The sequence below is a fragment of the Taurulus bubalis genome, assembly GCF_910589615.1.
Source record: "Taurulus bubalis genome assembly, chromosome: 9".
Classification (NCBI taxonomy): domain Eukaryota; kingdom Metazoa; phylum Chordata; class Actinopteri; order Perciformes; family Cottidae; genus Taurulus; species Taurulus bubalis.
The window spans coordinates 5,828,172-5,844,047 of NC_136597.1; the positions used below are offsets into that span (position 1 = coordinate 5,828,172).

The following is a 15,876-nucleotide window of genomic DNA, read 5'->3' on the forward strand; positions in this document are numbered from 1 at the left end:
AATAATGAAATGCATTATTATTAATAATTCCACCTGTATGCTTAGTTACTGTAATTGAGTTTTACTTTCATCATGTGTAGAGTTAGTTAATATTCGTTGTGCATACCTAACTTACATTTTTGTCAGTAAAATGGTAAATAATGAATATCAGCATTTAAAATGAATTATAACATATTTTATATGTTGTACAACAGTACTGTATATTTGGACTACTGTGGTACAAATTTCCCCACAAACATGGTCTTCTACCACGCTCACAGAGTGGAAATGTAATCCTTGTGTTGAATGTGTTTTGCTTACAAGGCAGAAGTTAAATATGGGACACATGCCAAATATGGTAAGTTTCACAGCTGTTGCTTACATGAGTGACACTGGTCGCTAGTACAGACATCTCATGTTTCAGGTTTCCGTCAGTAAAGGCACATCCTCAATTTGTGATGATCCCGACTTAAAATAGACAACTTTCATTTTAGGATTACCATGTAGTCTAATCTAGCTCATAGATTGTTTCATTTGTTTGATTAAAAAAATACTAAATGGAGAAAGAAGCTCTAAAATGAAATAATTTGAGCAATACTGTTTATATAATAGTTATATATTAGTTTCACAATAAATGCACACTGAAAAATAATAACTACTATTTGTGTGTAAGAGATATGTCTGTGCTTTTTACACTCATATGTCAAGCTATTAACACTTCTCCTGACTCTGCAGACATAGCTTCAAGTCCATTTTTGGCTCCTTGCAGTTCACATTGAATGTCAGCCTTGTTCCAGTTGTTGAGCGATATCATTTTTAAATGTCACAGGCAATAGTGTTGAACTTGTGGTGGGAAAAACACTCTGACAATTTCCAATTTAAATTGTTATCAAATTAAGTAACATGGTTTTGGAATTTGCAATCTGAAAAATACCCTGTTATTAAGAATGATGTACATTCATAATTATATTTTCTTTGAAAATAAGGTGTTCAGTCACATCACACTTACAACCGATCAAGAATTATCTTTGAATATCTGTTTAAATGTGTGTGCATGCACACAGTGTTCTTGAGGAGGGTCTGGTTCATATATATACTATTATTGTACATTATCTGATTAGTTGGCCTTCTGCCTATTTTACTCAATGTTTATGTAGTTTGATTTGATATACAGTGACATTATTTGTTGATTTTGGGAACAAGTGCATCTGACTGTTCACTGAACAAAGACAAATATGAGTAGACACGTTGTCGTTGTAGGATTTATCAGGCTGTCTCAGTCCTTCCTGTGGCTTCCAAAAATAGCCCGCAAGTGGGAACTCATCTTGGATTAGGAAATTAATGTATCTATACCCCTGCCTGTTGTCCAGGATAGGATTAAAGTGATTTAAGTGACACTTTTGTTTGTTTCCTTGTCAGCTGCCTATACCACCTTCACCTCAATGTTAAGGACGTTTTTATCATTTTTGGTCACTGGTTAGCGAAAAACCTTGTAATATACAAGTGTTACAGTGGAGATTGTTATAGTCTTAGGAGACTTTAACAATTTTAAATGGTAAATTATAACATTATAAACTGCTTCATTTATGTTTCACTAACAACATTAGTCTGTGTGAACTAACAACTGTAAAGGTCTTGATTACCCTTAAAGCTTATATTTTTTTTGGGAAAAGATTTTCATGTCCCAAAAAAAAAAGTGTTATTCAAATCTCACATCAACTACATTTCATGGGAAACTAAGTTATGGAAGTATTACAGACAGAATTTCAGATCAACAGCTTAACCTTTATTATTTCAGCAAAAAAGATATCATATTATATGATTCAACACAGTGAAACACTCAGTGTGCTTTACTCGGCTGCTTCTTTTCCCTGTAAAAAACAGATATATGGTTTGTGTGAGTTTGAATAAACTTAGGGGGACAATCATTTTTGATCAGTTAATTGTATAGTATTTCAACTTGATGCTTTGTAAGGGGAATATACAACTGTAAATACTCTGCTCTAGCATATTGACAGATATATCAAAGAATGATGATTAACATCTTGGTTATTTTTCACTAAACAGACTCATAGTTACCTTGCCAGAGTCACGGCTCTTTGCTCTCAGCTTGTTGACCTGGGACTCTGCAATGTCAGCACGCTCCTCAGACTCCTCCAGCTCATGCTGGACCTTCCTGCACTTGGAAAGGTGGACGTTGGCCTGCTCCTCCTGGAATAGAAGAAAAATACAGCATACATCGATATGAATATTTAAACATGAAAAAAGTTCCAATAGTAGTGTTCATGTAATCATTTTGCAATAATTTGAAGTTTGCATTGTTAAAAAAGTAATATGTTTTCTACTTACCGATTCCTCAGCCTGCCTCTTGTAGGCCTTCACCTTGAGCTGCAACTTGTCAACCAGATCCTGCAGCCTGGCGACATTTTTCTTGTCCTCTTCAGTCTGTAATAGACAATATAGATGTCCAAGTTAAAATATTTGTAATGGTAAGTATATTGGATCATTTTGTCCTGTACATTTTAACTACCAAAGTGACTGTACCTGATAGGTGAGCTCCTTCACTCTCCTCTCATATTTGCGGACACCCTTAATAGCATCTGCTCCACGTCTCTGTTCACCCTCAACCTCTGATTCCAGCTCACGCACCTTCAAAAAACAAAAAGAAAATAAATAAGTGTCCGTATTGTTTCAAAGTCTTTCTTCAGCTGTGCAAATCTTAATATGACTTTCTTACCCGAGACTCAAGTTTCTGGAGCTGCTTCTTGCCACCCTTCATGGCCAGGTTCTCAGCCTCATCCAGACGGTGCTGCAGGTCCTTAACAGCGACCTCCAGGTTCTTCTTCATCCTCTCTAAGTGACTGCTAGTGTCTTGCTCCTTCTTCAGCTCCTCAGCCATCATAGCAGCCTAGATGAGACAGCATAACATGTTATTTAGCAATATCTTTAAAAAAAACACAGGTTGGAGTAAAAGTAAGAATAAATTAATTTCAAACCTACATCAGTGATGGCCTTCTTGGCCTTCTCCTCTGCATTTCTTGCTTCCTGAACAGTGTCATCCACTTCACCCTGGACCTGGACCAGGTCAGTCTCAAGCTTCTTCTTGGTGTTCAGAAGGCTTGTGTTCTATAAGATGAAATGGTATTCTCACGTAAGTCATCATATGCCTGATATTTACGCTGTTGTAAATCTCATTAGACATTTGAATTATTGGAGAAATTAAAGGAGCTTGTTCACCTGAGAGTGCAGAAGTCCAACACGCTCACTGGCATCCACCAGCTCTTGCTCTGCGATTTTGCGGCTTCTCTCTGTCTGTTCCAGAGCAGCTCTGAGTTCCTCAATTTCAGCCATCATCAGACCGTTTCTGCGATCCACCATGGCAGCTTGTTCTTTGAAGTCTTCCTGGGCTCTGACAGCATCATCAAGGTGCAATTGTGCATCCTAGTGAAAACAAATCATGAAAATGTTCCCATGAATGCTAAAATGTCCCTGTACTGACCATAGTCTGTGGAACAGCTCTATGTCTTACATACCTTCAGCTGTGTCTGCACATTCCTCAGTTGCTTCTGGGACTCAGCAGCCTGGCGGTTGGCGTGGCTCAGCTGAACCTCCATCTCATTCAGGTCTCCCTCCATCTTCTTCTTGATTCTCAGGGCATCGTTCCTGCTCCTGACCTCAGCATCCAGAGTGCTCTGCATGGAGTCGGTCACTCTTTGGCTGTTCCTCTTGATCTGCTCCATCTCCTCATCTTTCTCTGCCAGCTTCCTGTCCACCTCACCCTTAATCTGGTTGAGCTCCAGCTGGACACGCAGGATCTTAGACTCTTCATGTTCCAGAGTTCCCTGACAATATCAAAGAATGAAATATTAATTTCTGCCTTGGAACCTTTTAAAGTTTGTCACATGATGTGGAATTGAATTGCCACATCTGTTACACATGTTCTTCGCAGCTCACACTTATTTGTTGGACCAGAGTTATGTCCTTCACAACGGTGACAAAAAAGCTTTGAACAAAGTTAATTAGTATTAGTTAAGTATTGTTGTGCGTTTGATATCTTTGTTATTTTCTTTTTTTTTAAGTTTGATATTTGATAGAGTGATGTGGGTTTCTAAACCCTAAATTAAATGGATTTATGTTATAATAACAGAAATTTGCTGATATATTTTTTACATTTGTAAATGCATGTACAACATTTTGACACTTAAATAGACAATAATAAAATGCAAAGACAGTTATAATATCTTAGGAGTTTATACAGTGTTTCAGTAATAATCGGCCCTTTCAGGGCAACCATAATGCTGAAAATGAGTTTGACACCCCTGACTTGGCGCCATATGAAGACCATGAACAGGAATGCTGTTCACCTACCTGCCTGAGGGTGGTGCTGTTACATTGTTTATGTGTTTTGCTCTGTTGCGTTGCAGGTGATTGGACAGAGGGATTATGAAAAAATAACGTACCTCAGCTTCTTCAAGAGCTGTCTGGATCTCACACTTCTCTGTCTCCACCTGCTTCTTGGACTTCTCCAGCTCATGGATGTTCTTGCCAGTCTCACCAATCTGTTCAGTCAGATCTGAGATCTCCTCTGCAGATAGATACATTTGTTTTGTATTGTTAGTCCTTAAAAAGTAAAAACTTTAGTTTAACACATTAACATGTGTTGAATACATTGTAACTTTTAATTGATGTAGAACTCACGTTGCAGGTTCTTGTTTTCACGCTTCATGGTCTCCAGTTGATCAAGAGCTTCCTCATAAGAGTTCTTCATCTTGAACAGCTCAGTGCTGAGAGAACGAGCCTCTTTCTGTGCTCCCTCAAGCTCTGCCTGACCCTCCTCATACTTCTGTTTCCACTCTGCCAACACCTGAATAACACAATTGCACAGGTCAGTTGGTTATGTAGCACTATAGAGACACATATATATCTGTATCGTTGTTTGTATGGCTCGGCCTCACAAAGTGAACAATGCTACCTTGTCAAAGTTCCTCTGCTTCTTGTCAAGATTGGCAGCCAGACCGTTGGCCCTCTCCACATCAATCATGAGGTCCTCCACCTCACTCTGGAGTCTCTGTTTGGTTTTCTCAAGAGAAGCACACTTGGAATTCACTGCCTCAATCTGTTCCTCAGCCTCCTGGAGGCGCTGGGCCAGCTTTTTCCTGTTTGAAAAGAAATGTCGCTCATTGAAATACAAATAGTTAGACACATTTTCAGATATTATTGCATGTATGAAATAAAAATCTTTGGAGAACTTGGATAAACATATGAAAGCAGTGCTGTATTCTAAAATGTTTTCCACAAAAAAAGATACTAACTGTATGTAAAATATACATATTTGCATTAATATAAAAAAGCAAATATTGATACAAGTATCAAGTTGAGAATCCCTAAAACACCAGACTTCTGATTTGCCATTTAATGGTTTGAATGTTACTCACTTGGATTCCTCAAGCTCCTCAGTGCGCTGGATAGCATCAGTTTCATACTTTGATCTCCACTGAGCCACCTCACTGTTTGCCTTGGACATTCCACGCTGAAGCTCAGCCTTGGCCTCCTGCTCCTCCTCAAACTGTTCCCTCAGCAGATCACAGTCATGGCGAGCTGATTGCAGTCCATGGGCAAGAGCATTCTTGGCCTGTTGTAAAAATTATTCATGAATGTACAACATTTCTAAATTCCAAAATGAATAATACCAATACACACACACTCAATGGTTTCTTACCTTAACCTCCTCTTCAATCTGTCTCTTCAGCTCCTCAATCTGCTGTGTGAAGGCCTGTTTGCCTCTGGTCAGCTGGGAAACAAGGGCTTCTTTCTCCTCAACTTGACGGCTGAACTCACCTTGTGTGAAAGATGTCATGATACATTAGTTTATGTTATGTTTCTCAATGACATGCACAGATCATTCAATGATAACTGGTAGCTACCATTTTCTGTCAGGAGACGAGCTTTCTGTGCACTTGTGTCATTGATCTGACGAACATTTTCATCATTCTTGGTCTTCAATTCGCTAAGTTGGTCCTCAAGAGTACGGCACATCTTTTCAAGATTTCCCTAACGAGGAAAAGAGAGATGAGATGAGTGGTCATATTTCATTCATAGTATGAAATGCATTATTATCTACCTTCATTTGGGAAATAAAATAGTAATGCAATGTGTACCTTTGCTTTAGCAACATTCTCCATGTTGCTGGAGAGGTCATCGATCTCCATCTTGTATTCACTCTTTTCCTTCTCAAGCTTCTGCTTAACACGCTGGAGGTTGTCAATCTGTTCTCCCAGCTCAGCAACGCTGTCAGCCTGCTTCTTGCGAAGAGCAGCAGCAGTGGCTTCATGCTGCAGAGTGGACTCCTCAAGATCACGACGGAGCTTCTGGAACTCAGCCTCACGCTTCTTGTTCATCTCAATCTGAGCAGAAGTGGCACCACCAGCCTCCTCAAGCCTCTCACTGATCTCCTCAAGTTCCCTGGAGAGGTCAGCTCTCTGCTTCTCCACCTTGGCACGAGCAGCACGCTCAGCCTCAATCTCTTCCTCCAGTTCCTCAATGCGGGCCTGTTGAATGTAGGTGTAATTTCTTTCAGTAAACTTTCACTTTGGATACACAATAGGAAATGGGTGCAGTCATGTTTTGTGTCACACAATATGTCACCTGAAGCTCCTTGATCTTCTTCTGAAGCTGAGCACCCATTGACTGCTCATCTTCAACCTTGCTGAGGAGCTGACTGCATTCGAATTCCTTCCTGTAAGAGTTATATATAAAGTACATATAGTTCATGCAGTTGACCAACATTTTCAAAAGAATGGTTGTTGTACAAATTCAAAAAAACTTTACTTTTTAATTTTCTCATCAGACTGCTGCTTGTCATTCTCAAGATCCATAATGGATTCCTGAGCCAGTTTCAGATCACCCTCAAGCTTTCTCTTGGCTCTCTCAAGGTCCATGCGCAGCTTCTTTTCTTGCTCCAGAGAACCTTCAAGCTGAACAAATAAAATACATTTTTAATCATCATGTTCAAGAACAATCTTGCTTTTCCAATCCAAGTGTCTTGGTAAACTTACATCATCCACTTGCTGCTCAAGCTTGGTCTTGGACTTGGTCAGAGTGTTGACTTTGTCTTCCTCAGCCTGCAGGTCATCAAGAGTCTGCTGATGAGCCTCCTGAAGTGCTTTCTTTTCCTTGGTCAATTTAGCAATGCTCTCATCCTGAGATGCCATCTCCTCGGTCAGATTCTTGACCTAAATGTGTAAAAAAGATGTCATCAATAAGCGCTCATCATTATCATTTTGCTTAATTTTCTGGACAGCTTATCATTTACAAACCTTGTTCTCTGTGGCATGTTTCTCCTTCTCCACTTTGGCCAAGGTAAGCTCCAGGTCATCAATATCCTTCTTGAGCTCAGAGCATTCATCCTCCAGCTTTCTCTTTTTGGCAGTGAGCTCAGCATTGATTTCCTCTTCATCCTCCAGTCTCTCAGTTGTCTCTTTGAGTTTGGCCTCCATCTGAATCTTGCTCTTGATCAGACCCTCACATCTCTCCTCAGCATCTGACAGATTCTCTGATTCCTAGTCCATTGAATGCAAATAGATGTTAGCATATCAACAATTTACGACAAGAAAAAGCACAACTGTCTTTAGATGTGAACTCACAGATGCTACTTGCAGCTGCAGATCATTCTTCTCCTGCAGGAAGGACACCATCTTCTCCTCCAGTTCCTTCTTCTTTGCCAGGGCAGTAGCCAAGTCAGTTTTCATCTTATCATAGTTCTCCTTCATGTTTGCCAGCTCCTTCTCAGTTTCAGCAGTCTTCAGCAGAGGCTTGATCTTGTAGTACACCTTCATCCATGGCCAATGCTTCACATTCATGAATGAGCGGACATTGTACTGGACTGTATAGACGGCATCCCTGCATACAAGAAGTAGCTGTTAGGGACCACGTTTTTTCAGATTTTTCAAAGTATCATTTAGAATTAGTTGTTTTTAACATGCCTTGTCGCAGTCATCTTCACAAACTCCTTTCTCATGACGTAACCACGGCACAAAGCTTGAGTCATTGTGACCAGTGATGCCAGTTTTTCATCTCTCATCTCCTCAAGGGTACCGAGAAGACCGGCCTTGAAGAACACCTGAACAAAAAAAAAATAAGTTACAGGTAGGATGAACTGAGAAGGTGGATACTTGTTCCGGGACAAAAGGACGCCTTTAGTCTCTCGCCCTTTTTGTAAATGGTCGTTGCTGTAAAATTTGATGGAAGAATCCCAACTGAAGGAGTTGTTCATTGCTTTTGGCCCCCACCGACAGGATTAAGAGTGGATCGGAGTAACCACTGTAACCATGACATATCCTTGACCATAAAGTAATAAATTAGCGTTAAAAAAACATTCGGCTGATGGGTCCAGCAGAATGCAAGACTAGTCGTGGACTGACAAACAAAGAGAGGAAAACAACAATCATACTTCATACTGGACTGAACAAAAGCAAAGTGCTTACCTTGGTGTGTCCAAATTTGTACTCATCATGATTAACATCAATTGACCCAAGCAGCTTCTCTGAAGCCTTCTTGTTGTCAATGAACTGGCCCTCAGGGATGACACTGGCATTCAGTACTTTGTACCTTTCAAAAGAGAGTTAATGGTCATTTTGTGACCTTTTCATATCAATAGTTCACAATAAAATTCTATGAAAATGTCCATTGATACCTCTGCTTGAAGTCAGCATAGAGAATTCTGCTGGGGAAACCTTTCCTGCAGATTCTGATACCTTCCAGCACACCATTACACCTGAGCTGGTGGATGACCAGGAAGTTCTCCATCAATCCTGCAAAAAATAGACGTTTTAATAACTTAATTGAATAAATAGTCAGTATGTAGATGTATGCAAACCATACCAATGAAAGCAAACAACTCATTGAATACTCTATTGAGATTATGTTTTCTATGTACCTGGAGTCTTTGACTCATTGGGAATCAGGCAACGCACAAAGTGAGGATGGGTGCTCCTCAAGTTAGTCATCAGCTTGCCCAAGTTCTCCTGTAGATCCAAAGTGGTGTCATATCAAGAAATGTTGCAATTGTAAATTTGAGTATGAACTGAGACATATAAGATATATTTGCAATGTTAAGCCTTACCCTAAACTGTGAAGACACAGTCTGCATAGAACCACCCTTCTTCTTGCCTCCCTTCTTGCTGCCACCAGTCTCTGTTGATCATTTTAAGTAGATATGTTTTCTTAGAACTACACATTCAATTTACATGAACACATGCTATAATAAAAAATGTATAGTATCTATAACCTTAAAATGTGTTTTAGTTTACTTTAACCACTATCATACCTTCAACTACAGGTGGGTACAGAACAGGCAGCAGTTTCACGCTGGATTTCTGGTAAAGCTGAATGACAGACTCATTCAGTGGATCCTTGTTCTTGTCCAGCCAGCCAGTGATATTGTAGTCCACAGTACCGGCATAGTGCACCAGGGAGAAGTGGGCCTCAGCCTTGTTCTTGGCAGGCTTTGGCTTCTCAAATGCTTGGTTTTTGCCAAGATGCTGGTCATACAGCTTGTTCGTGAAGGATGCGTTGGTGGCCTTGGGGAACATGCACTCCTCTTCAAGGATGGAGAAGATGCCCATGGGCTTGAAGAAAGTGGGAAGAAAAATGTCATTAAGTGATAGATCAAGTCAAATTAGGGAAAAGTATATAGAATCACAAAATGAAATGATTACCTTTTCAATCAGCTCAATGCAGGCAGCCAAGTCCATGCCAAAGTCAATGAACTCCCAGATAATACCCTCCTTCTTGTACTCCTCTTGTTCCAGGACAAACATGGTGTGGTTGAAGAACTGTTGCAGTTTCTCATTGGTGAAGTTGATGCACAGCTGCTCCAATGTGTTGAACTACAAGGATGCATATAATCATTAGAACCTTGTTATGTTAATAACAATAAGTATGCCATTAAAAGTATTGGCTACTGAACTGTGGGAATTGAAGCTTACGTCAAAGATTTCAAATCCAGCGATATCCAGGACACCAATGTAGAACTGCCTCGCCTGTTTAGTGTCCAACATCTGGTTGATACGGATGACCATCCACAAGAACATCTTCTCATAGATAGACTTGGCCAGGGCGGGCACAGAGTTGCTCACCTGTATACAAATAACAATGCTATTAGATTAGTTAACTGTTAAAAAAAATTGGATTATTGGTGTTTTTAAAGTAAACACCTACATGGCTTTTATTTAATCTAGTGATCCCTGTACCACATTATATTAGTTTTACTAATATAATGAATCTGTTTAACAGTAAGATATTGGATATTGATAATTCATGTTTACCTGAGGTACAGTCTGTCCCTTGGTGACATACTCATTTCCGACCTTCACTCTAGGGTAGCACAGAGCTTTCAGCATGTCAGCTGAGTTCAGACCCAGCAAGTAAGCAACCTTGTCAGCATCTGAAAATAGTTCAGTGATTTCCATCATGATATGAACAGAAAACAGTGTGATCAAGAACTGTATTTATCTTAATACTGTTGTTCTCATGCTCCTCACCCTCTGTGCCATCAGGCTCAGCCTGCTCCTCACGCTGCTTTTGCTTGAACTTCATGTTACCATGGTGGAGCACTGCGCCTGTCATCTTGTAGATGCTCATTTTTTCTTCATTGGTGAAGCCCAGGATATCAATAGCATTCTGAGATGGAAAGAGAAAAGATGTGTCCACACAAAACATAATCACTTTAGAAAATGCACTTAGTTTTGCATGCATTGCGGAATATATATTTCAATTTTTTGAAGTGAAGTTCACTCACATCAGTGGCTTCCAGCTCAACTTTGTCATCAATACTGGCCACAGTGATCTGACCCATGCTGCACATGGGGAAGTCGTAAGGGTTGGTTGTGATGAGTGCCAAATCTGGTGATCAAAAAAGGTTGAAAACGTCAATACTTGTGTCTTATTTGAAAACTGTAAGTAGGTGAAATGTTGCAACAGCTCAATCATTTACCCAGCAGCTCAGGTATGTGGGCTGTCATCATCTGGTAGAAGATATGGTAGCCTCTTTCCTGCTTAAGCTGGAATGTCACTCTAGACTTCTCCAGCAGATCTACAAATATTGTTCATAAATCAGAGATAGGCCAATTCTCAAATCTATTCATTTGTATGTACTAGGAGTATTATTACTTACATGTCTCAATATCAGCACTAGCCAGTTTGCCAGTTGAGCCAAAGTGAATTCTGATGAATTTACCCTGTTTGGAACAAAGATATGTTTAATGTGCCTCTACATGGACAATTAGTAAGGCTTCTCACATGTGTAGAAAGTGTTTCATACTTACAAAACGAGAAGAGTTGTCATTCCTAATAGTTTTGGCGTTACCATAGGCCTCCAGCAGGGGATTGGCTGCAATAATCTGATCCTCCAGTGAACCCTATAATCAGGTATTAGAAGTGATATCAGAAAATTATTTTGGAAAATGTTCCATGGGCTAAGAACCTCGAATTGTATTCATCCGCAACATACCTTTGATGAATCCCTCTTCGGTCCACCAACTGAGATTGTTGCAAAGTACTGGATGACACGCTTGGTGTTCACAGTCTTTCCAGCACCAGATTCTCCACTAGGTATAGACACAGACTTATAAGAATTTGATCAAGATATTTGACTATCCTCAAAGTCAACAATTGCAAATGTACTAAACTTACGTGATCAAGACAGACTGGTTCTCCCTATCTGTTAAACAAGAAACAAAATAATGAACTATGTTTCACTGCAACAGAAAACTCATAAAGTGATATATTCTACATTGTTATGATTATGACTTACCAGTTGCCATGAACTGAAAAGCGTTGTCAGAGACAGAGAAGATGTGGGGTGGAGCCTCCATACGCTTCTTGCCTCTATAGGCAGATACACACTCAGCATCGTACACTGGGAGCCACTTGTAGGGGTTCACAGTGGCACAGAACAATCCAGAGTAGGTCTGAAAGTTATCATAAAGATTCAACAGTTAACATCATGTTTCCTACAAATAAAGTAAGTTTCAATACTTATGATTCTCATTAGATTGTCTTACGTAGATCATCCATGCTGCATAACGCTCTTTGAGGTTATACAGCACAGAGGCTTCATTGAGATGGGTCATCATGGCCATGTCCTCAATCTTGTCATACTTGGGAGGATTCATTGGAAAGACGTCATCTTCTTTAACTGTCCTCTCCTGAAACAGAACATTTGTCACAATGAGAACTGATCATACTGAATTCACTGTTGACTCTGACTTTATGATACCAACCTCCTTTGTATCCAGGACTGTGACGGTGACTTTGCCAGCATCTTTCTTGGTGATTGTTGCCTTCAAGTACAGCTCCTTGGTATCAACTACGTAGACGGCACTCTTGGCATCAAAAGGTCTGGTTTGAGCCTCAATCCTCTCCTTCTCTGGTTTACGGAGGTAAATGGCAGCTTTGCCATACGTGGCCATCTCCGCGTCTGTACTCATGGTGGCGGCTTAGGTCTGAGAAGAAAGTCAAACAATAGCAATCTTAGAATTATGTTTTCCGTTCATTTCATAGAACAATGCCTAAGTGCCTGGTGTTGTACCGAACAGTTAATACATTCACACCAAAATAATGATTTTGCATAATTACAGGCGGCCTTAAGCTTAGTAAAAGTAGTAATTGCAGTATTAGATTAAATTATTGTCATAGTACATACATGAAATGTATTCTCTGCATTTGACCCATCCTTAGTATTAAGGAGCAGTGGGCAGCCCTGATCGGCACCCAGGGAGCAATTTAGGGTTGGGTGTCTTGCTCAGGGACACTTCGACATGTGACCCATGGGGAGGCTGGGGATCGAGCCGGCGACCCTGTGGTTGCAGGACGACAACTCATCCCCATGAGCTGCAGCCGGTCTATACTCCAATTATATTCAGTTACTATATTCTGTACATACATCATCTACGTTGATGTATGTTTTTTTGGTCTCGGAGATAGATCCATCCTCAATTGCTCTTCCAGAGTTTTTTTTTGCATTATTAACCATTTAAAGGCGTCCGAATTGAGGGTCTAAGGACTTTATTCTATGTCATATGCTGTACAGATTGTGAAGCCCCTAGATGCAAATTTTTTGATTTGTGATATTGCGCTATATACATAAAATTGACAAGATTTGACTAATCCGTTGTAGTTGTTATTGAGTTCAGTCAAAATTGGATGTACAACACAGATTAAATACACAGCTAAACATGAATATAAACGTAATCGATGGTAAATGTTGTACATACCGTTCTCTTTCCCTATGAGAAATGAATATTGTATTCCACAAACCTATTGAAAACAGAAGGATTTGTCAGTGACAAACAACCAAAATGAATTGCTAAAATATAACTTACGCCTAAACATACTGTATTATACAGTTGAAAAAATATATACATTTAATCTCGTGCTAGAGGAAAGCACAAAGTGAATGAATTTAAATGACACTGTATTTTGTCAACTAATTTCTAAAAAAGAGGAATGCATCTAAATGGCATCATGCATAACAGTAGACCACCTCACCACAAGCAGGAACTCCACTGGTCTTCCACCACACTGTCTGAGGCTGTCCTTGGACTCCTTATATTCAGTCTGGTTTGCTTACAAAGCAAAGGTTCAAGCAGGCCATGTGCCAAATATGGTGAGGATGACAGCTGAGTCTTAAAGCATTTGAAATATTTTGGTGCACTACATTTGGGAAAGTAAGCAACTTTCGAGTTCTTCTTTTAAAACACTTACACACTTGTATGCATATACATCTATATATATAAGCAGCAGATGGATTAATTAATTAAATAATTTGACAAAAATAATATATATATTTTTTGTTTACATCCAACAGAAAGCTGTGGTGTTATCACTCACATCTTAAGGTGTGAACACCTTTAAAGATATTTGATCTTTGCCAATTATTAATTGAGTCGAGATTTTGTTGTGAGATTTAAAATGAATATGAAGAATTTTGAAATTTGATCGCTGACAGTTGGACAGCAAACTGAGTGCTAGATGACAGTTGACACCAGGTCTTGAATTATTTTGTACTTAAAAAATTGTGTTTATCATCTAAAATAAAATATTTGAAATTGCACATTTATTGTTGTCTTCTAAACACACTTTCCATGATTTCACAGGAATGTCACTGTCTCCTTAACTGCAAACTCCAAGCCTTGTGATGTCTTCTTCGAGGATGTTACGTTTAATTTACAGATTGAGTTTGATTCAGTGGTCCGTGTGAGCCAGTTGCCAGCTAATTTTGGGTGCAATGAGAAACACATGGTATGTCTCAGTGAGCCACATTGGTTAGGGGCCCTCTGTCGTACTCGATCATGTAATTTGAGAAGTTTTAAAAGTTGCTGTGTTGAATTGAAAGAAGTAGGCATGTCATCGAAGAGTGGGAGGGTGCAAGGCTCGCCCTGGATTGGTTGACTGTTGATTGATTAAACATCAAAAATGTTTTGACCAATACGGAATACTGGTTGAAACATTGTGAGAAATACTGTAAGTGTTAAAGGAAAAACAATGCTGCCATGACGTTTGCTCTGATATCTGCCTTGGATGTCACAATATGTCCTTATTGGTGTATACACTGGAGCTATGTCAGGCGAGAGAAAAACAAATAATGAAGTGAAATAGTTAAGTCACATCAGGAAAAGTGAAAATACATCACACTTATCTCCTTGAATAGGATGTTCACTAACAAAATCACATTTCTGTCAACTTTGCTGCTTTTTGAAAATCATCACATTTGCTAATTGTCAATGTGTGAATATAAATTATAATTTGATGTTCAAGTAATGGTTCGCAGTCGGGCGCAGTGAGCATGCAGCTGTTTGATGGATCACAGCAAAGCCCACCCACTCCAGGGTTTACCTCACTTGGTCAGATGCGATGCTCATGCTATCTAGGCTACTTTGAGAAGAAAGAGGTCAAAGCTTTTTTCCGATCAATTTATGCTCACCAAGCATGGTGACCACGTGACAGACTTACGTAATACTTGACTGAAATAATTACCGCATTTAAACAAACTGTTTTAAACACGTTAAAAAACCCAGGCTCAATTTACAGAAAGTGTTAGTTCATTATTTAATTGATTAATTCATTACAATCTATTGTGGCTCCTAGTGATCCCCAGGGGAGGGGATCAAAAAGATCGGCATCATTTGCTCATTTTACTCAGGCTTCCTGTGTTGAGAGCAACACCTGTGAAGCCTTCATTTTTGAAATACACGTGTTAAATTTGTTTTTTTGTAACACATTTTTTCTTGTAAGCTTACACTTGGTGTGCTGCATCTATCATTACACCAACTCCATGTAATTAGATAGGTGTCGGGGTACTGAGAAGGCAGTGGGAGGCTGCGAGGTCAGAGGTTTGACGGCGTGGTGGGGGTGGGACTGGGGAGGTACAAGGACAAGACAGTTGCTCAATCTTCTTTAAAAGGTGAGCCTGCCTAACAGTTACCAAAGTGAAAGGGCAAAAGCGTAGACAAGCTTTGACCGCTCACCAAGGGTTGAGAAGAGATGAGCAGATAGATGGGGCATCTTTTTGGTTCTGTTTCCCTTAGAACCCTACTGTGAGCATTTGACTTGAATTGTGGTGATCTTTTTTTTAGTTGTGTAGCAAATCCCATCGTAGCCACAAGTACGTGTTAATACAGGTGGATTAGATTCAAACTGCACAGCTGCAAAAATGTTGAGCCATAGCTAAATAATCTCCTCCTCTACAGTGGATGCTGATTTGTCTGCCAGGAGGTACTTGAACATGTACCTGACACTCTATGCCCATTCTATTACAAGCATTTACTTTTCAGCACCTCGCTGTACTGAATTAATCCTTTCGGATGCAGGATGCATCACTTTGTAACTCACTGCCCT

General features: G+C 39.7%; 1 protein-coding gene across 1 annotated transcript; it reads right to left on the bottom strand.

Annotated features, from left to right (window-relative positions):
- Window positions 1–1,752: 1,752 nt before the first annotated feature.
- LOC306741912 (myosin heavy chain, fast skeletal muscle-like) lies at window positions 1,753–12,467 on the bottom strand (the record flags this gene model as incomplete). The annotated part of the gene is made up of 39 exons (XM_079224248.1): window positions 1,753–1,850; window positions 2,059–2,190; window positions 2,329–2,424; window positions 2,524–2,628; window positions 2,717–2,887; window positions 2,980–3,105; window positions 3,217–3,420; window positions 3,513–3,821; window positions 4,440–4,564; window positions 4,678–4,843; window positions 4,952–5,135; window positions 5,415–5,611; window positions 5,699–5,817; window positions 5,904–6,030; window positions 6,138–6,527; window positions 6,625–6,715; window positions 6,808–6,953; window positions 7,035–7,211; window positions 7,296–7,538; window positions 7,623–7,878; window positions 7,962–8,098; window positions 8,463–8,586; window positions 8,672–8,789; window positions 8,915–9,002; window positions 9,101–9,171; window positions 9,305–9,605; window positions 9,696–9,866; window positions 9,966–10,115; window positions 10,305–10,423; window positions 10,521–10,659; window positions 10,778–10,881; window positions 10,973–11,071; window positions 11,153–11,216; window positions 11,304–11,396; window positions 11,489–11,585; window positions 11,671–11,698; window positions 11,792–11,948; window positions 12,042–12,185; window positions 12,261–12,467. 39 exons carry the CDS (start codon window positions 12,465–12,467, stop codon window positions 1,830–1,832), a joined length of 5,796 nt encoding a protein of 1,931 aa, XP_079080374.1. The 3' UTR covers window positions 1,753–1,829.
- Window positions 12,468–15,876: the final 3,409 nt, after the last annotated feature.